Source organism: Meles meles, chromosome 6 (assembly GCF_922984935.1).
Source record: "Meles meles chromosome 6, mMelMel3.1 paternal haplotype, whole genome shotgun sequence".
In the NCBI taxonomy this organism is placed as follows: Eukaryota; Metazoa; Chordata; class Mammalia; order Carnivora; family Mustelidae; genus Meles; species Meles meles.
In genome coordinates, this window is record NC_060071.1 from 40,269,107 (window position 1) to 40,291,067 (window position 21,961).

At 36.7% G+C, this 21,961-nt stretch overlaps 1 protein-coding gene across 3 annotated transcripts in view; it reads right to left on the bottom strand.

Moving 5' to 3' along the window:
* The window catches only part of CCPG1 (cell cycle progression 1), a 39,303-nt gene extending 17,476 nt beyond the window's left edge, over positions 1-21,827 (bottom strand). For 2 of the 3 annotated variants that reach the window (XM_046007371.1, XM_046007369.1), the window contains exons 1-3: positions 21,689-21,827; positions 4,121-4,189; positions 1,853-1,973 (exon numbers count right to left, since the gene is read on the bottom strand). In XM_046007371.1, coding sequence (XP_045863327.1) covers positions 1,853-1,973; positions 4,121-4,180 — 181 coding nt within the window. In that variant the 5' untranslated portion in view covers positions 4,181-4,189; positions 21,689-21,827. Of the gene's footprint in view, positions 1-1,852; positions 1,974-4,120; positions 4,190-18,883; positions 18,929-21,688 lie in introns of all 3 variants that reach the window. The other variant, XM_046007370.1, reaches the window with a different exon arrangement.
* Between the last annotated feature and the right edge of the window lie 134 nt (positions 21,828-21,961).

Below are 21,961 nucleotides of genomic sequence, written 5' to 3' on the forward strand. Positions count from 1 at the left end.
GGGTACAGGTCTGTGAATCACCAGGTTTACACACTTCACAGCACTCACGATAGCACATACCCTACCCAATGTCCATAACCCTCTCCCCTTCTCCCAATCCCACCTCCCCCCAGCAACCCCCAGTTTGTTTTGTGAGATTAAGAGTCATTTATGGTTTGTCTCCCTCCCAATCCCATCTTGTTTCTCTTAACTGAAACTGCAAACTGTTGCTAAAAAGATCTCTGTATTTCAAATATAATTGTTTGAAACTGTCAGGGGATAATTTTAGATATTGAATTCAGGGCACCTGGGTGGCTCAGTGGGTTAAAGCCTCTGCCTTTGGCTCAGGTCATGATCTCAGGGTCCTGGGATCAAGTCCCGCATCAGGCTCTCTGTTCAGCGGGGAGCCTGCTTCCCTTCCTCTCTCTCTGCCTGCCTCTCTGCCTACTTGTGATCTCTGTCAGTCAAATAAATAAATAAAATCTTTAAAAAAAAAAAAGATATTGAATTCATTTAGTATCTACTAAAAAACAATATAAATCTCTAAGTAAACATAATCTTTACAATATCAAAGTACTGAATGCAGTATGCCTGTAAATACCTGTTAATATGGAAAACCAATTTTCAGACGTCTGATGCTACATTTCTGGCATTCCTAAAAGTAGCACTATTCTAATGACTATTAATGCTTGGTAACACAAAAATCAAAACTGTATCTTCAAATTAAGAATTTTTTGCAATAAAAAGGATTATAAAAAACAAGGATTCAAAAGAACACAGAAAAGCAAAATAATGTCACTATAGCAGATGTATTTTATAAAAAACTCCTCAAAGGAAAAAATGTACCAAAAAACCAACTAGAGCTTATAAATTGTATTTTAAATGAATAAGGCTATAAAACTGAAGTTAAAAATATCAAAACAATATAATAAACATATATAGATTTTATGCATAACAAAGAACACATACCAAATGTTAACAGCAGTTATCACCAGATAAAAAGAATTAAAGGTGACTTAAAATTTTTTTTGCTCATTACTTTTTTTCTGTCATGAATGTGTATTTCTTATGTAATTTAGCCCCTCCAAAAAAAAAAAGGAGAAAAAAAGAGAAAAATTACCCCATTTGTATGTGTTACAAAGCCCCTAGTAGCATATTAATCTGAAATTAAGACACTTCAAAAAAGATGTACTTGGGTCCAAGGACTCCCAAGGAGTAAAACTCCTTTTACATATGTGAGTATGGGCATTTCTTGGGAGAAAACATCCACAGCTTTCAGATTCTCAAGGAGATCTCTGACCTATCAAAGATAAGAATCACTGTTCAAAGGAGAATAATCAATACACAGGCTGAAAACAAGATTTACAGATATAATCTATCGTATTTCTAGCCATGACCCATCCACTTTAGTCTCCTGAGGAAATGTTCTGTTTACATTTCAATGCAGTTTTTAAAGAAGCTTAAGAAGTAATTTAAAAATGAAGAGTACAGCAGTTAAATGCCTTTTACCACCTCTAACCAAAAGTAATTTGAAGTGTGATGATAGATAACTAAAGAATCTGAGTTTAGTAAATCCCTTATGATTATTTTGTACATCACTAGTCTTAATCAAGATGAGCAATATTTAGTTACCAGTTACACGTGTAGTATGAAAGAGTTATACCAAATACAGACTACAGCTATAAATAAGCAAACCCCTGGACAGGTTGGTACCACTACCTAAACCACACTAAAATTCTAGTCATTCAGTGACCTGATCATTTAGATTAGCTAGAAAGGCTGTCCACCTAGAAAAAAGGCAAGACTCATACTGTCGTTCACACATCCTATTATTATTAAAAAAAAAAAAATCAGACTCTTTTTCGTATCTTACCTCCCTGCTCTGACTGCAATACTTGTAGCTCCTCTTGCTCTAAAGATGTACATTCTGGAGCGAGTTCACAGCTGTCACTGGCTGTACCATGTTCAGAATTCACCATCTCTGTATCAGACCCCTACGGAAAAAGCGATAATCAGTTCTATGTCTATCAGCCGCTCAAAGTTGATTATTACTACATGTAGATACTTTCACTGGTCAAAGTCCTAGATGCTGCCATTCTCCCAAGGGAGAAGTATCTAATCGGACTACCTTTTATTCAATTTAGTCCATAAAGGCCCATGGCAATGAAATGGCAGAATGGAATCGCCGGCTTAGATTCTAAGAGAAGTTAGCCAAGTCAAATCCTCTAGTCTATTTTATAAGCCCAAGCAATAAATTGGATCCCAGAGGATAAGTTTTTAAACTAAACTTTAGCTGCTTCTGTTATTTTACCTCTGTTCAACATTTATGAAGGTATTATGCGAGGCATTTTGCTAAGTATTATGAGGTATAAAAAATTCAAATCCAAAATTCAAATTACAGCCTATTCAGAGAAACTTTCACATTCAAATAACTATTTGCTATGACAATGTAGAATTTAAAAAGTCTAAGGGCAAGGATTAAAATGAACTATAGGATTAATGGAGTAAACTTTCCCTACACAATTTTATAGAGTATTCTTTATTCTTCCTAGGTTGTCCTTCCTACTTTGATGCCAGACTGTCCTCTATGTAATAATACAGTGGGTCTTACAGTTTTTTCTCCTCATATCTTATTAGCAAAATAAAGTTAACCATTCAGCTCCTTCTACTTGTCCCCATACCCTTCTCCCAATCTTTCCTTTAGCTTACTGGTCCATGAAATCAAAGGTCTAAGTTCTCCTAATATATATAACTTGAAACAGCAAAAATTAAAAGAATTCATCAAAGTATGTTTTGAGTTGAATTTTAAAGAGAACTCTGAATGTTAAGACCATGGGATTGCCTAAAGTGGCAGGAAAATCATAGAAACAGGCAAGGTTAGGGCTGAACTGGGGACTGCAGGGGAGATCAGTGCTATCCTAAAACAGCAATGAGAAAGGAAAAGGAAACACATCTAAAAGACTTTAGCAGTAGAACCTGCAAACTAGATAAGGAAGAGGGATAAAAACACAAATATGATCTACTCTATGACAAGATATCTCTAATACAGAATACCCTAATGACACACTTGGCTAAATGGCAGAGAGGTTTACTATCTTGCTTCACACTACAGAATCACAAGACTCCTTCAAGTATAATTAACAATGTAGGAGAAGTTATTGCTATGGGAGTTGATCTACGCTTCATAGAAAACAGGTTAAAATAGAAAAATCACTAATTAAAAAAAGAAAAAAGAAACCACCCCAATCTCAATTGGTAGAGCTGCTATTAAATTTTCAAATTTTATTGCAGAAAAATCATTTTTTGGTTAATGTTGATTTCAAGAAGATATAACTAGCCATGTCTAAATCTTAAATTATCAAAGTAATTCTAAAAATTACCACAACAAGTCAAGGCTTAAGAGGCCCTAAAAACAGGTAAACTATAGAAAAATCCATTAAAACTTTATGATATAGATGATTTTTAACTCATTGCTTCTACTCATCAGTATTTTTATAACTTTTCTATAATGAACGTATGTTACCAGTGTGGAAAATAAATTAATGCTTATTATATACTAGACATGTAACATACTTCCTTAATAAAACTCCTTTTTTGAAAGCGTTCTAGCCATAGTCCTTTTTCAATCAAGTTCTGTTAGTAACATAATATATCCAAAGCATAACATATCCAAAGTAGAACACATGTTCCCCATGCTCCTTTCTGGTCTGTTTAAATGCAGGCTCCGATATTTTCTAGTTACATAATCTTGGCCAAATGACTTAACCTCTCTAAGTTCTATTTTCCTCAACTATGAAATGAGAATGCAAATCTATATCACAGAGGTTATTTAAAATTCTATGAGATTATAGATAAAAGTACAGGGCTGAAACAATAATAAACCCTCAACAAATATTTGCCTAATGTCTTGAAGCCGAGAAATGCACCACACAATGCAGAAGACACTGGCTCATGAAGAGTTTTCAGCAGTAAAGTTTAATGTGGGTGGGGAAATGTCCAAGCTAAAGACAATGGAACCTCAGGCTTCAATGCAGAAAAATGCTGGCCTTCAAAAAACCCAGGTGAAAAAACAAAAAACAAAAACCCAGGTGATACACTGTAGTATTACAAATGGCCTTATAAAAAGTATTAAATAACATACCTCATGATTGATGACAGTCCAGCCACAAGATGAATCACTGTCACTGGAATTTTCAGACATTTTTCAGGTCTACGAATACAAAAACATAATGTCATGTGGGGTACATTTCAAAAAATTCTATAGGAAGCACCGTACGTGCCCAAGTAGGAAAAGTAGCTTACTGCCTGCCTTCCAGGTGAAACTGAGACAACTCACCCACAGATTTCTCATACAAGATCTATTAACTGCATACCTGGATGAACAAATAGAACCAAACTTTGAAGATATCCTCCTGAGCTAGAATAGTACAAACAGTCACACTGTAGGAATAAAGAAGCTGAGTCTGAAAGAAGGATTTGGCCACACAGGACTGAAGGGAAAGGAAAAGCCAATTTGAATGTGTGGGTAAAATCAAGGGTTGAGAGACCAAATAAGGGAGTGGAAGAGCTCCCAGGCCAAGCAAAATGAAGTCTATTATGTTGGCAACATGAAGCAATTGAGATTTTTCAAGCAGGGAAGAAACATTATCAGTTTTTATGAAAATAACGGTGAATTAAAATGGAGGAGGAGACTAGAGATTGGTTAGAAACTTGTGGTCATTGACAATAACCTAGACTTAAGTCCTAAACTAGCAAATATCCTGGTCACTCTACCGGGTTTGTTTTCTCCTTTCTATCTGAAGCTCCTATTTAAACATCAAAACCAAGCTAATTAAATGGTATCTTACTGGCTTTGTTCTATACATTTAAGTCCTATAAATGCTTCTATTATTGTACATATATTGAGAATACATTAAATCCAACTTGATGGCTGGGGTTTTAACAGAAAGCTCTACTGCAGAAAATTTAATATGGAACCAGTGGTCAAATAAGAACAGGGCAAAAATTATTGGTCTAAATCTTCCATCAGTGATTCTGAAAAAATTAACATTTTAAAAGGAGAAGGTGTTGGGGTGCCTGGGTGGCTCAGTCAGTTAAACATTAGATTCTTGATTTCAGCTCAGGTCATGATCTCAGGGTCATGAGATCGAGCCCTGCATTGGGCTCCATGCTGGGCATGGAACATGCTTAAGATTCTCTCTCCCTCTGCCCCTATTCTCCCCTAAAAATAATAATAAAATACAATGAAAAGGTTCTTGGTCACTAACGATATAAAAATTAGCATGTTTTCAAACAAATTATTCAAAATCTAAAATAAGACATAAAGATGACTGTGACTTTTACTGTCATGCTAAAGCATTTTCTAATAAGTTCACCTGAGATCACTCAATTACATGATTTCTTACTTATAACTGATTAGGGCCCAGGCAGTTTATAACTATAAATTTAAAGATAAACTATTACAGTACAATAAATGTTTTCCTTCTAGTACAGAAGATTACCCCAAAGACTATAGTCTGTATACCCTTTGGGTATTAACCAATTTTTATGTCTTAGTAATTTTATTTCAGCATTCCCTATTAAATTGACTATATAACTCCCAATTCCTCATTGAACTAGTTTTTATAAGTTAAAAAAAAGTTTGAGGGGCGCCTGGGTGGCTCAGTGGTTAAATTCTCTGCCTTCAGTTCAGGTCATGATCCCCGGGTCCTGGGATCGAGCCCCACATCCGGCTTTCTGCTCAGCGGGGAGCCTGCTTCCTTCTCTCTCTCTGCCTCCTCTCTGCCTACTTGTGGTCTCTGTCTGTCAAATAAATAAAGAAAATCTTTAAAAAAAAAAAAGTTTGATACATTACTATTTGTACTTAAATTCTCTTATAACAATTTGAAAATCATGGGTAACATATGAGACCACATGAAGAGTGAGCAGGAGGAAAGGAGAATGGTCAATGAAGGCTTTATAAATGAGGTTGCAATGCTTAAGACATACAAGAGACCATTTTTCACCTGAATTGCTACAATTAAAAATTAAGAAATTACAAAAAGTAAAGTTCTGTTTCCCCCATTTAAAAAAATGACACTGGAGGGATTCCCCAAAAGAACAGAAAAAGCACTAGAGAGCAAAAACAAGGCAGAAACAATTAAATATGAAAGTTCTAACAAAGGCAATTAACCTAGCATGAGTGGAATATTAAAAGAAAATCAGATATGAATCTTTAAAAGTGCATATATTAAGATGAGAAAGCCATTAAAGAGCCCTAAATCTGCGGGATACAAGCCATCAGCGCAATACTCCTTGGAGAAGATAAGCACCTACATTTAACCAGGATTGATGAGGGGGAGGAAACAAAGTAGAAGGGAAAGGGTGGAAAGATTTTAGAAGACATGAAAGATTTTTTTTTTAAAGGACTGAATAACCAGACACAGAAGAGGGAGAGAGTGTTGGTAGGATAACTCGCAGGTGTCTGGTTTAAGTGACTGGGTAGTTGGAAAAACCATTCTATATGGAACAAGAAGTAAAATAAAGAAAACTGGCTGAAGCCTAAAAAGCATTCTTTCTCCACCATGTGAAAGAGTCTTACCTCTTCTATAAGCTCACATTCTCACTGCTGCTCCATCTCACCTCGAGACTTACCAGTGCTTTATTTTGCTAATAACCCTCCAAAATTTGTGAATTACCAAACCCAATCAGAGGTATTTAATGTATATATCTCCTACCCTCCTCTTGGTAACAGCTATTAAACAGTCCTTTTATATAGTCCCTAGCATTTGTTTTCTAACAAAGTAATCTAATAACTCAGGTCATGAAATTAACAAAGCCAACATTTCAAATAAAGTTATATATATTGCTAAATTGGAACAACTTTAGCATATTTGAGTTTTTCAAATCAAGGAGCCCACTTAAATCAGAACCCAGATTAATTCTTTGTTTACTCATCTTGAAGGAAGACCAAGTTTGACATCTAGTCCAAGAGAAAAGGACTACTGGTCATATCACAGAAACAGTTTGGATAAGTAAAATTCACAGACCTACTAAAGAATCGTTTTGAGTCAGCAGTTTTCAAAGAATTGGGTACATTGTAATTAAAGCAAAATTTTAAAAAGTAAATTTCTGAGCACCACTCTAGACACACTGACTCTAAAAGCTGCCATTATATTCAAAACTCCTCACTTGTCAGCGATCTTCCTAAAATCCTAATTTTATATATTACTCCTTTAAAATATGAAGATTTTCATACTGATTTTTTTGGATAATGCCCAAAGGTGCTGTATATCTACTGCTTTGTCTCTAGCATCTTATCCTCTCTCCACCCATACCCTCTCCCCTCATGATTTGACTCCCCTAAAAGGCTTCGCTTTAACTCTGAGGCTTTGCAGATATTCTGATCAGTTCCCTACCCCAATACCTCAACCCAAGCCCCTGTGTCCATCCTTCCTTTCTCAAGTAATGCAGGACTTTTGTGAACAATTCCCTGACTCCACCCCCAAAGACTAGTATTTTTCCCTAATCTATTACTTTAAAGAGAATGCTGTGCTATAGTTGCTTATTTACCTATTAAATATTCCCAAACACAACACATTGCTTGACACATACTAAGCACTCAAAGAGAAGAAAGGTGGGATGCCAGGGTGGCTCAATCCATTGGTTAAGTGTCTCACTTTGGCTCAGGTCATGATCCCAGGGTGCTGGGATGGAGTCCCACATCAGGCTCCCTGCTCAGCGGGAGGCCTGCTTCTCCCTCTGTCTGCAGTTCCCTCTGCTTGTGTGCACTCTCTCTCTGACAAATAAATAAAACCCTTTAAAAAAAAAAAAAAGAAGAAGAAAGGTAAACAGACTTCTGGATGATGATACAGTTAGTAACACAGCTCTAAACTATTCCTTACTCAAAATTCTAGAGGAACCTCCCATTATTTTGACCAAAGGTAAGTGCACAAATCCTTCCCATTTTAAGAGCTTTACTAATAATTTAGAAACATGCAGAGTTGATGGGAAGTAACAAAGGCATAAAAAATATGAAGTTATAAAGCTGAGAGTACTTAATGAAGATTATAAACTTGAAGCACTTTTCTAGACTCAGGCTTCCTTTCATTCCCAAGTAGTTTCTTTAATCAGTCATCTATATCAAATTGCTTAGGTTTCTTGGGTATTCAAATACAACCTCTACAAACTGAAAACCACTTCCTGCTGTTCTTCCTGTTTTTGGCATGTCAGAGAACAGCATTAGCCAAAAACAATCTGGCTATAAGGAAAAGCCACAAAATATCAGATTAAAAAATCCTAGATTTAGGATAACTAAATCACCTTGACCCAAAAATCCAGAGAAGTCTTCTTAACCATTCCTGCTTCCACTGCCTAACCCAACTTCATTTCCCACTTCAAGTTCAGCGACAGCTCCCTAATGGATCTCTACCTGTGATCAATTCCCTTCCAGTCACGCCTCTGTAAGTCTGCCCACACTAAAGTTATTCTAAAACATGAATCTGATCATTTAAACTACTCAATCACACTCCCTTCAAGATAAAATCCAAAGTCTCCAGAGATTTCAGAATAGGAGACATTATTTAAATTGACTCTTCACTTCATAAGAAATCCTAAGGAACATTTCTTCACAACATTTAAGACTTTATATGTAGAACTCTATGGAAGAGAATGACAATATGCATCACAGACATATGTTTCAACATAGCACATACTGGAGATAATAAGATATAATTTACTCCATGCACTCTCATCTCATTTATGAAGCTACTTACAGCAAAAAGTCCAATTCCACATTGGTATAATCACATTCTTCAGCAGACAGGAGCCCTAAGGTGAATGCCATTTTAAATAATTCCTTTATCCATCTATACAACATTTATTGAGTTCTTAGCACTTGCTAGGTATTGAAAATACTATATACCAATATATAAAATAGATAGAGGAATCTTGCCTCCTAGGGCTTAAATTCTATTCGTTCTATGCTGAACTTTACCTGAGCCCTGTGTTCAGGAAAGCAAGGAACACTGAAAAATCTCCCAGTCCTGTTTCGTCTTCTGACAAATGAAAGCAGCTCTCTGCTCAGCAGGGAGACTGCTTCTCCCTCTCCCCTCTTTGTCTGCCTGCCACTCTCCCTGCCTGTGTGCATGAGCACTTTCTATCAAATAAAATCTAAAAACAACAAAAGTATATTTCAGCAACTATTTGAATACATGATGAAATCGCTATGCAGTTAACTGGGGGAGAGCTTTTCCCACCAAGCAGCAGGTACAAAGTTGGAACAAAGCCAGCCTGCATTTCTGAGTATCAGCAGTGAGGCCTGTGTGATAGCAAGAAAGGAGGAAGAGATGAGGACAGAGAGCTAATAGGCAGGGGATGGACCATACAAGGCCTTATAGATCCTAAGACTTTTTAGCTTTCTACTCTGAGCGAAACTAAAAGTCACAAGAATTATGAGGAAAGAATAGATCATTCTGATAGCCTTATTGAGACAGCACTGTGAGGGACAGCAAAGGCAGAAGCAGGTAGGTCATTTGCAAAGCTACAATAATCCAGCTGAAAAATAATGGTGGTTTGGTCCAGGGTGGTAGCTGTGAAGACAATAAGAACTGGATAGGTAACATGTATTCTAAAAGTACAGCTAGCTAACAGCACTTCCCAAAATATTGAATATAAGGTGTGACAGATGACTCCTGGACTAAACAAATACCAAAATGAAATTGCCTTGTTTGTGGCACCTAGAATATGAACCTTCTTCAGAGGCCGTCCTGGTGTTTTGCCACCCCACTGTGTTGTATCCCCAGAACTCAGAATAAAACTCATGCATGGCACATAGTACTAGCTCAATAAGTATATGCTGACTGAATGAATGAATGTAGTATTTATGTTTTAGGTTAAGGTAGTCTCATTTAAACTATATCTGTAGGGTTGTTATTGTACAAAAAGTAGAATATAAAGAACAGAGGCAGGAAGGCTTCAAAAGCAGTAAGTTATGAAAAGAAAACTGGTGAACTGTTTTGGGGCATTAAATTTGAGACAGCGATTATCATATCCAAGTGGAAACACCAAGCAGGAACGTGAACTGAATTTAGGGGAGGTATGGGTTAAAAATATAACTGTAAAATAATTTAGGTGGCAGTTGTCAAAAGTAGTAATACAGCAACAATATTAATTTTATCTCATAAAGTACAACTGGGGGCGCCTGGGTGGCTCAGTTGTTAAGCATCTGCTTTCAACTCAGGTCATGATCCCAGGGTTCTGGGATCGAGCCCCGCATCGGGCTCCCTGCCCAGTGGGGAGCCTTCTTCTCCCTCTCCCACTCCCCCTGCTTGTGTTCCCTCTCTTGCTGTCTCTGTTAAATAAATAAATGAAATCTTTTTTTTTTTCGATTTTATTTATTTGACAGAGAGAGATCACAAGTAGGCAGAGAGGCAGGCAGAGAGAGAGGGGGAAGCAGGCTCCCCGCTGAGCAGGGAGCCCGATGCGGTTCTCAATCCCAGGACCCTGAGATCATGACCTGAGACAAAGGCAGAGGCTTTAACCCACTGAGCCACCCAGGCGTCCCTAAATAAATGAATCTTAAAAAATAAAATAAAGTACAACTGGAGTGAGTGTTACCTGATATGACGGTGCCCCTCATCCTTCCTGAGTAGCTACATTTTACTATGAAAAAGGGTACGGTTTCCTATCACCGTATCTTCTAGAATTAGATATGATGGAGAAGAATGGCGGCATTATTCTCCCACACGTCCATAATTCCAATGTAAGCCAACCAATGGGCTGTCAGCAAAGGTCCCAAAAGTGTTGCTGGACTATAAATGTGATCAAGAGGAGTCAGAAGCTTTTTCCAAATGCTTTTCAAAGGCTCCCAAACTTTCACCTCCCCAAAAGGGTATCAAAATGCCGGTTTAAACCAGATTTCATCTTAAGAAAGGGTAGAGAATCTAACACCCCAACTAATAAAAACTTTAAAAGTGTTCTTTATATTCTACTTTTTGTACAATAACAACCCTACAGATATAGTTTAAATGAGACTACCTTAACCTAAAACATAAATACTACATTCATTCATTCAGTCAGCATATACTTATTGAGCTAGTACTATGTGCCATGCATGAATTTTATTCCGAGTTCTGGGGATACAACACAGTGGGGTGGCAAAACACCAGGACGGCCTCTGAAGAAGGTTCATATTCTAGGTGCCACAAACAAGCAGAATATGAAGTAAGTCAGCTGGTGGCAAGTACTGCGGACAAAAATAAAGCATGAGAGGGGAAAATTGAAGGCAGTGAATTGGGGGATGGAGTGGATCAGAATTTTAAATAAGGTTAAGGCAGATCTCCTACCAAAATAGTGGGCACCTATTTCTCCATAACCTTAACAGGGTAATGACCCTCTGTAATTTCTGATCACCTCATGAGCAAAAACGATCTTTTTTAATCTGTATTTCCCAGATAACTTAGTGGGACTGTACATATTTCCCAATATTTATTGGCTATCCTTATTTCCTTTTCTGTAAATTATCTAATGTTCCTATGTTATACTTTCTTATTAGATTATCTTTATTGATTTGTAGAAGTTCTTTACAAATTGGATCATGAAATAATTCACTGTTACACTTACCACAAATATTTTCTTCTAAAATTCTTCAATTTTTAAAAATATCTTCTCCCACAAACGTTTTTAAATTTTATGCAGAGGTAGAGGATGGAGAATAGGGTGTTCTTTAGAACACCTATATTTTACAACTTGCCTTAGAAAGTCTTTCCAAAGATTACAACATTATTCTCATATATTTTCTACTAATACTTCTTCAATTTTGGCTTTTACATTTAGCTATTTAAATTTATGTATCCAGACTTTTCCCTTTTGGTGTTAGAAATTATCCTGATTATTGAAATTCCATACTTGCTATGATTTGAAATGCCATTTCTTATTACATAAAGTTCTATATACATTTATGAATCATCTTCTATAGTCTCCAGTCTGTTACTGATCTATATTCCTTGTACCAATACAATGCTGTTTTAATTATTATGGTACTTATCACTAGTACCCACTTTTCAACTCTTTCCTTGGTCCCTTCCTAAACATAACAACCACCCTAAACACTTATATACAAACAAAGATTAAACTGATTGCATGTTACATATAATACTTACTCTAAGTACTAGAATTTTTTTTTTCTTCCCATTTAAAAGTCCCCTCTCCCCGACCTTGAGGATAAACATTCTCTATAAAGTCAAAGTCTAGAGAGATACTCAGAAGCTTTCACTACCTGTTCTAACCTACCAATCACTTAGGCCACCATCCTGAACTCTGAGCTGGTCAAAGTAATCTACTTACTGTGCATCTCCTGAATACAGAATGGACAGCCCTACCTCCATGTCTCCACTTACTCAAGTTACACTTTCTGGAATGTTTTCCTCCTTCCTTCCTTCCTTCTGATTTCTCTATTGAAGGCTCAGCCCTCCTCCACGAAAGTTTTCCTAGATCACCATTTCGGACACAATGGTCTCTCCTTCCCCTGAATTTACAGCATTACTTCTTAGCATACATGTTGCCTAATGGTAGTTTAGATTACTCTTTTCCCTGGGGAACTTTGCTTATTAGTGTTATGTTCAAGGCTTTGATAAAGAGCTCCAATTTTAGACCCACCCTGAAATTTGCCTCTGTTAAACTTTGCATAGTTATAATTTTTAACGCTATTTTCAAAAGGGATTTAGAGCCACTAAAATCACTGAACACCACAATGAAGACACTGAAATAGAAAAGCTTAAGAAATGCACTATTATCTAACAACTTCACCCACTCTTCAGCTTTCCAGTAAAGTCTCCAGCAGTAAGAAAAGAAAATTTGACGACACCTAATGCCACATCACCACACAGCGGTCTTACCTGGTTACTGTACTCCTCAACTCTAAAAAAAACCTCTTACAAAAGCCTAGCAGAGTCTATTAAAAGAGAAAAAGAGAAAGAAAAAAAGATGAAAGTCTCCAGCTGGAGCTGGCTTCTGTGTCACTTTCAGCAGTCATTTGATGATACTCTTGCATCTACCAGGAGGCCAGCCTTTCTGATGTAATACTGAAGATGCTCACTGTTTAGTATTAAAGACAGTGAAATCTAGTTCAGATCTATGCTAAGGCATTTTACTCTCTAACTGGGTAACAGAGACAGCCCCCAAAGAAGTGCTGCACCTTAACCTTACTTCAACATAAACTCTTTGTTGTGGTACCATGGATCTACATTAACAAGTCACCCCCCCCCCCAAAAAAAAGCCTTACTGAACTCATCATCTTCTTCCCTGAAACTGTTAGTAAGCACACATGCACTACATTTTCAAGCATCTTTTTTAGAAAAGTCATTAGCAGAAATTTCTTTCTGATTTTAGTGTTAGAATAAATGAGCTTATCCTGACCAGTGGGCTTCAGTAATGGGAATAGCTTTCCCTCATGATACCTATCCTTGGTAAAAATATAGACATCATAATATACATTGTGGTTAGAAGAATATCTTCATCCTTGGTTCCATTTTGTAATTCTCACCACTCCTTCCTTCTGTATCACTCTTCTCTTCTACTTTTGTTACCTTCCTGATGTTTATATATGTTACCTTCCAAACATTTTATGTAAGTACTGGGGTCAGTAAGTTTCCTACCTTTGCTTTTCCCAATTCGCTCTTTAATAAATTTTTTAATGTTTTAAAAATTATTGAAAAATGACTTTAATGACTACATAATGTGTTGTATTTATCACACCCTATTAATGAATGTTTAAGTTGCTAATGGGTTTTTTTATCAATAAAAAACAATGATGCAAGAAAAAAGTAGTCTAAGACTTATCAAGGCTTATTACAGCAGAGAGAATCAATTATCATATGGTTTCACTTACTTGTGGAGCATAAGGAATAACACAGAAGACATTGGGAGATGGAAAGGAGATGTGACTTGGGGGAACTCGGAGGGGGAGACAAACCATGAGAGACTGTGGACTCTCAGAAACAAACTGAGGGTTTTGGAGGGGAGGGGAAGGGGGTTGGGTGAGTCCGGTGGTGGGTATTAAGGAAGGCACATATTTCATGGAGCACTGGGTGTGGTGCATAAACAATGAATCTTGGATCACTAAAAAAAAAAAAAAAAAAAAAGTAACAAAAAGACTTATTACTAAGTTAGATGCTTCTGTAACTATGCTTTATGGTAATTTGGCAAATTCACATTTAAAAAGTTATTCTGACGCGGGGGCACCTGGTGGTTCAGTTGGTTAAACATCTGACTCTTGATTTTGGCTCAGGTCATGATCTCAGGGTTGTGAGATCCAGTCCCACATTGGGCTCTGTGCTGGGCATAGAACCTGCTTAAGATTCTCTCTCTCCTTCTCCCCTCCTAAAAAATTTGACATAAATACTTCTGTAGTTAGTGAGAAATGTGTCTTTTTTCAGGAATTAGGGAGGCTTCAATCTGTTCATTGTGGGAAGGAAGAACCTTCCATTGTATTTGTTTCCTTTTTTCAAAGTAGTCTAATCTTAAGTGATGGGTCAGTTTATACTTTTCTTTTTACTATCTACAATGCTGACCCTATTTCAGTCCCCAAATTCTAGCAATAAATAAACCTAGTTTAGGAACACCTAGTACCCATTAGGCCTTTGTGCTGTGGGAAATGTAAGTACTACCCAAAGGAAGTTGATTTCAAGCTTACTGGCTAGAATGGTCAGGTAAACCCTTTAGTAGAAAAAGAGTAAGTTTCTATTGGACTTTTAAACTGTTACAGCAGATAAATCTTGAAACATATTTTCACCAAACGAAGGGAAAGCTAAATAGCCTTCCAAAAACATCAAGGACAAAAGATTTGACAGGCAATTCTGAATATGGAACTAAGTGCTGTCTACCATTTTTATGCTCAAAACACAACACAAAAACTTCCCACCATTGGTGTAAAAGGTAGAGGATGAAAGAGATGCAGAAATACAAGAGCCACTTTCACATAAAATACTTCCGAATTAAAAAAGAAAGCAAATTTCATTGTTCTCCTATTCTGCCTCCCAAAGGGAAAAAAAAATTTTTTTTGCCAAGTTGCATCATTCAGGAATCAAAGCCTCCATTAAACTTCACTAACATGATATTACAAAATACTTTGAATATGTCATCTTTTGTTTGCCTTGTGCTTTAAGATCAGCACTAATATAAGGCTTCACAAAACTTTAAGACCACCTGGTAAAATAGCTAAAGATTTAAACATACCAAATTAAACCACAAAAAGACTCAAAGAAAACGGAAAATCGCTTTATAATCCTGAGGTAAACACAATCTTTTTCTAAGCTTTACGCAAAACCTGGAAATTGTAAAGGAAAAGAGCTTATAAAAAAATCATACACTTGTTTGCCAAGTCACTATACATAAATATGAATAATATATGGGAAAAATACCTGTGACATGTATGAAAGAGTTTTCAAAACACTTCCAGCATACCAATAAACCAATAAGAAAAAGGTTAAAACACTGAGTGGAAAATTTAGCAAGCAGGGTACATGGATGGCTCAGTCCGTTAAGCGTCAGCCTTTGGCTCAGGTCATGATCCTGGGGGTCCTGGGATCCAGTCCCGCAGGGAGCCTGCTTCTCCCTCTCCCTGCTGCTCCCCCCACTTGTGCTATCAAATTAATTAATTAATTAATTAATTAAGACTTTAAAAAAGAAAGAGAAGTCTTCAAGGAAATCTTACATAAAAAAAATTTAGCAAGCAACATACTCAATTTATAGAAAACATAAAAATAACATACAATACTGAAAAAATGCTCAACCTTACTACCAAATAACATAAAGAGAAGCAAGACTATTTTAATACCTAACCAGTTAACAAAGACTAAACAAGTTAATAAGTTAGATAAGATATGGGAAAATAGGCATTGTAAACAGTGGAAATGTATATTATCATCTTTTCAGTGATTCTTTTTCTAAGTTTTATTTTTATTTTTTTTAAAGATTTTATTTATTTATTTGCCAGCGAGAGAGAGAGAGAACGAGGGCACAAGCAGGCAGATGCGGACGAGAGAAGCAGGTCCTCTGCTGAGCAGAGAGCCCGATGTGGGGCTCCATCCCAGGACCCTAAGATCATGACCTGAGCCGAAGGCAGAGGTTTAACCCACTGAGCCACCCAGGTGCCCCTATTTCTAAGTTTTATTTACGTAATCTCTACACCCCACTTGGGGCTAAAACTCACAACCCCTAGATCAAGAGCCACATGTTCTGACTGAACCAGCCTCTTCTTTCAGTGATTTTTTACAACAAAATTTTACAGGCAGATAAGCTGTGACCATCCACCAATTCTCTTTCACTTCCTATTCATTTCATTTCTAGGAATTTATCTGATTGTAATACTCACATGAATATGAAAACATATACACATATGTGTAAGAACTGTTGATAGAACAACTTTTACAATATAAAATTAGAAAGTAGAAGGTATACCAAGAGTGAATTTATTAAAATTAAAATGTGTAGTATTATAATTAATGCAACCATTAAAAAGATAGACTAAATCAACATGCTTTGACATGGAGAAGTATCAATATATTTTTAAAAGCAAGACAAACATGTATAGTAAAATGCTATTTATATTAATCTACATGCAATACTAAAATTTTAGAGTATCTTTGAAATCTAAAAAAACCCAAAATTACATGTTTCTTCTAAATCTTCAATGACCATTTATTAACTTTATAGTCAGCAGAAAAATTTTCTTTTCTAAAATAAAAATACAAACCCAATTTTAAGTATATGACAATTTTAAGTATATAGTATATGACTAATACAAATCCAATCATCTTCTGGATGACCAGTTTCTTCAAGACAAGTCAAAGGGCCGAAAGGAGTCATAGAAAAATATTTACTATCTGAGGTATGAGAAATTTACAGTGGAAAATTGCCATTTTGATGAAAATCAGGCTTTGATGAGTCCACAATGCAGTAATTATGGTAATTATGTGATCCTATGGTTGCCCTGCCTCTTGGTTACTATAGTCATCATATGAGTGGATGCAAAGATAACCAAAACCCATCTATAGTAAGTTGCCCTCTCCTAGTTCTAATGGGGTGGAATTTCATTTAAAACACTGAAATCTCACTAAAGATAGGTATCTGGAAAAAAAAAAATCTAGAACAGAGTAATGATTTCACTTTATGCCTGCCCAGAAAAAGGCACCAACACGTTACAGGCAGCAGATTAACCTTCTGATGTAGAAAATAAACTAAGAAGTGAGTCAATACACAATTTCTTCACAGGTTTCCTTCTATGATGTAACATCCCTCAAATTAGGGAACAAAAGCAACCGCTACCATATTTGAAGATGAAAGTACTCTTTTTTTGCTTCCATCTAAAAGAAGTCACACCTTTGATAAAAAAGTGTGAAATGAAGTGAGTCAGCAATATGAATTCAAACACTGTGGGGAAATTAAGATGCCTATTAGTACATAAACATTCCTTTCACCAGGTACTCCATTCTGAAAAAAAAAATCCTGGCTTTCCAAGACTGTTTTATCTTAATTCTGGAGGAACCTAAAAGAGACAACATATACATAAACTTGACCAAGGCTCCATACTCACTTGGGCACGATGAGCCCCTGGTGGCCCCTTATTCCCTTTTACGAATAAGTAAAACTATTGGGTTTTGCCTCTTTGTTTTCCTTTATTCTCAAATTTTTTAAAATAATTCATTTTTGCTTATTAAAAATACATATTCATCACATATCTATACCTTTTAATTCACCCTATTTCTATGAAAAACAAAGGGATTTTACACCTCTATTGTTTTCCATTTTTAAAAACACTGAGCAATTAAATATAAATCCACTGTTACGTTTTAGTAGTAATATTAGAAAATGTTAGTAAAGATACTGAGTTATCAACTAATCATATAAACAGCTGTCACCAACCCGTGCATGATACATATTACATTACTTTGCCTTTCATTTTCACTTATATTTACTCTCAAAAAGTCCTCAGAAAAGTTTCTGAAACACTTTTTTATTTGAATGTTCTGTATGCCCACCTTACGTAAAGTTAATCTCAAGGGTCAGATGCTGTAATAGGCAGGAATGACTTCCCCAGAAGAAGGTATCGAAGCTCTAAACTACTTCTGAAAGATCAATGCTTACACATGCAATATATCTCTCAGATGACCTAGGCTTTCATATTCAGTGTAGGCTCAATGTCATGAAGTCAACTTAAAGTAACATTTTACAACATTAAACACACTTAGAACATTAAAAACATCCACCTCCTACTGTCAGAAGTTACACTGATGATTTTCCTTAGACTTTAGATGTGCAATTAAAAAAAAAATTAAAAGTACTCTTTTAAAAGCACACTGCAGTTTCAGGACCTTTAATGCAGCAGAGTGCAAAGTCACAGTTAGGACAGGGGCCAAGTTTCCTTCAACCTAGAAAAAGCCAAAAGCTCTACCAAAATATCAAATTAAGATATCATTTCACTGTTCCATCAAACTTCCCAGTCAAAAAAAACCTATCACATTCTTATCACACTTCAAATGCACAATATACTTTATATAAATGTTACTTATGTAGGCCAATAATACTTTACATGGGCAGATCACTCTGCCACTTACAAAGTGATGTCATTTTCATACCTGATTTGAGCTTCACAAATACACCATCAAGTACAACAATTGGCTATTATGTACAATTTACACATGGAAACAAGACAGAGTCACAAACCATGTGCTCAACATCATTAAACATCCTGATTCCCAATCCAATGCTCTTTTTACAGTAATTTCATCATGATGGTAATATGAACCAGACAGAAGGTTCTTAGAATGGTGATTTATGGACAAATACTAAAGAAAAATTAGATTTCTGATTTCCTGTAGTGAAGGAGGAAAATCTTTGACTCACTTTATTCATTTTTAATACTTACTTCAAAATACCTACTGGCCCTTAAAGTTTCCACACATCAGATGTCCTAAAAAAAAAAAAAAAAGAAAAGAAAGAAAGAAAATTCCTAAACTTATCACTTCCAATCCTTCCCACACTTTGGGCTAAATTTCATCTTAGAACCCAAACTGAGAAACTTTTTTCAAATTTATCTGGTGCTGTATATTGGATGTGACCTTTGAAACACACTAATATCTCTAATTTGTTTTAATCTAGTCAAAACTGTAAAACTGCCAGCAAGGAAGTTCTTTAAAATATAAGTTATCACATACATTATGGCAACTTCCTTACCTAACCACACATAAACATGCAAACAATCCAGCCTCTAGTAGTTCTGCATTGTTAGATGAGTCTGCATTTTCCGTTTTAAAATATCCTGGGCTTAACAGGCCTTGCTGCTGTGTCCATGTTCTTTATATGTCAGAAACTGTTGCTCTAGGATCTTAGCAGTTTCTACTTATCTAGCTTTTTTAAATCTTTATTTAACTTAGATAAGAATGCAACTACACAATTGACACTATAGTACTGTGTAACAAGTTAGTAAATCAAACATGTTCATCAATTATGTTTCTTATGCCCTGTAAATGGACTCAAATATCTAGTAAGATACTGAGCTAACACAATAGACAATATACACAAAATTAAAAGATACAAAATAGCAAAAAAGGAATTGAAACTTGAGGAGGAAGCAAAGCTTCAAAGAAAATAAAATATGAATACTATAGCTTAAAAAAACAAAAAAAGCTTTAGAATGGATATTGTATTAAGACTTAATGGGTACTTGGGAGTTGAGGCTTAACCTCAATTTTTCAGGACTGATAATTGCAAAAATACATAGACTATTCCTACAGAAGACCAATGTGACCCTTTCCCTAGGACAGAAAACAAAATGTGGGCTAAATAATATGCTTCTTACCCATTCATATCCAACATATCAATAACAGAAAGTAAAAGTAAGCACAATCCAAAACATTAGTACCATATAAAACATGGTACTCAATGTGATTTAATGAAAACAAGTTTTAAAAGTCCACATTTCATCATTGCTTAACTTCTTTATTTCCACTGGAAATAAATTTAAATTTAAAATTCTCCTATTTCTAGATCTTTTCAGATTAATATGCCCATCTTTTGTCACCTGATAGATTTACAGGAATAATCAACATTGCACTGCCTTAACTAAAGACTAAGCACTTTTGTCCTTGATTTTACCATGCAAAATGAAAATAGATTAAAATAAGACATGCAGATACTAAGAATTATTGTCATATCTGGGTGTTTTTTTTTCCTTTTTAATCTAACAAATGCATTTCTTGCCCTTTCCAGACAAATAATTTAGGTTTAAATTATTATTTATATAATCTGTAGATGCAGTAACAGGGTCTCTGTGTAGGTTCTTTTGTTGTTTGTTTTTTAAGCAATGTTTAAATGACCTATTGAACTGCTGCACCTGTATCCTTTTTTTTTAAATTAAGTTCTTTTAATTAAGTTCTTTTTAAGTTCTGGAAAATACCAGAAAATATAAAGAAAACGCCATTTATAGTTTCACTATCTGATCACTTTTTTAACTATTTTTTGAGCTTATTTTTAGTAGACACGATCACTTCTGGTTCTATAGTTTCACTTACAAAATCAGAATTATACCATTTTTAACCTGTTTTCACTTCAAAAGTATTTCCCACACCCCTGAATATTATTTAAGATTGTTTTTTTATTTAGTAACTTCTTTAATTAGGATCCTATCCTTCGCTTAAAGGGTTAAAAATTACGCATTAAAATAATATCCTTGCTTTCTCCTATCCCTTCACCTTTATGATGAGAACTCAGCAAAGAAAAGTAAACTATTGACACAAGCGTCCAAGTTGTGATAGAAAAATGGGGGACCTAATAAGATTCAAACCTTAAACCAAAAATATGAAGCACTAACAGAGACAGTTCAAGCACTATCCAGTGGAGGTAACCTTATTGGAGGAGGCAAATCTAAAACTCGCAGGACTCAAGTAGTTACCTCTTCCAGCTACAAGAACGCTCCCCTTCGTTTTTAAATAAATCAATTGGGAAGCAATGCAAACTTCACCCACTCAACGAACTACCATAATTGACTGAGTTCGTTAAAACTGCCGCTCCCAATGGCAGAGCTGGATTCATCAAACAAAGATAAATATGTAGAGCCCATGAGGAGCTGTGTGGACAGCTGCTACAGAGAAGTTATGGATTAAGAAGTGGGCCGGGTGAGGCGGAAAAGGATAAGGAAGGGGATCTGATCATTGTCAGCTGGCGTATAAGCAGCAATCTCAGCTGCATTATTTAATATTTAATCCTCCTATTCCTGGCATCACGGGGCTCAAACGTCACCAAAAGAGATGGGCCGGCTGAAAAAACCGGCCGGGTGACGCACATAACATTTTACCATATGGATTCTCATCAATCAAGACCATTTTTGGTCTTGATTGATGAGAATCCATATGGTGCCCAAGCCAGCCTTGTGAAGGAAGAAGGGTCCCCCCGGCCATCAGCTCCCCCAATCCCCTAGTACGCCGCTCTGGTTCGCAAGCAAGGATCGGAGGGTGCAAGACCTCCCGACCCTACGCCTCAACGCCCGGCTCAAGACCACCCTTGCACCAGCTCCCGCCCGGAGTCAATCCAGCCCGCGCAGCCCCTGCCAGAGCAGCCCCTTGCCTCAGAGAAGACACCGCCTCTGCCTCCGCCACACAACTCAACAGCGGACAGGACTCCGACAGGCGGCTGAGACTCCTCTCCCGGGGTCCCAACCACCCCAGGGCCATACCTGAACGAGCAGCGCCACCTCGGCCCGACTGTGTTGACTGTCGCGGTGGCGGCGGTCACAGCTCCAGGCACAGTGACGCCTCACTTAAAAACAACAACCTGCTCGCAGGCGTCCGCAGCTGGGAGGCGGCGGCCGGCGGGGCGCCGCAGCGCACGCCGGGACTCGTAGTCCCTTCCGCTCCTCATGTAGGGCACGGGAGGAGAGAAGAACTACGACTCCCGAAGAGAAGCGCAGCCGGCCGGGGAGGGGCAGCAGGAAGCTAGGCGGGGCGGC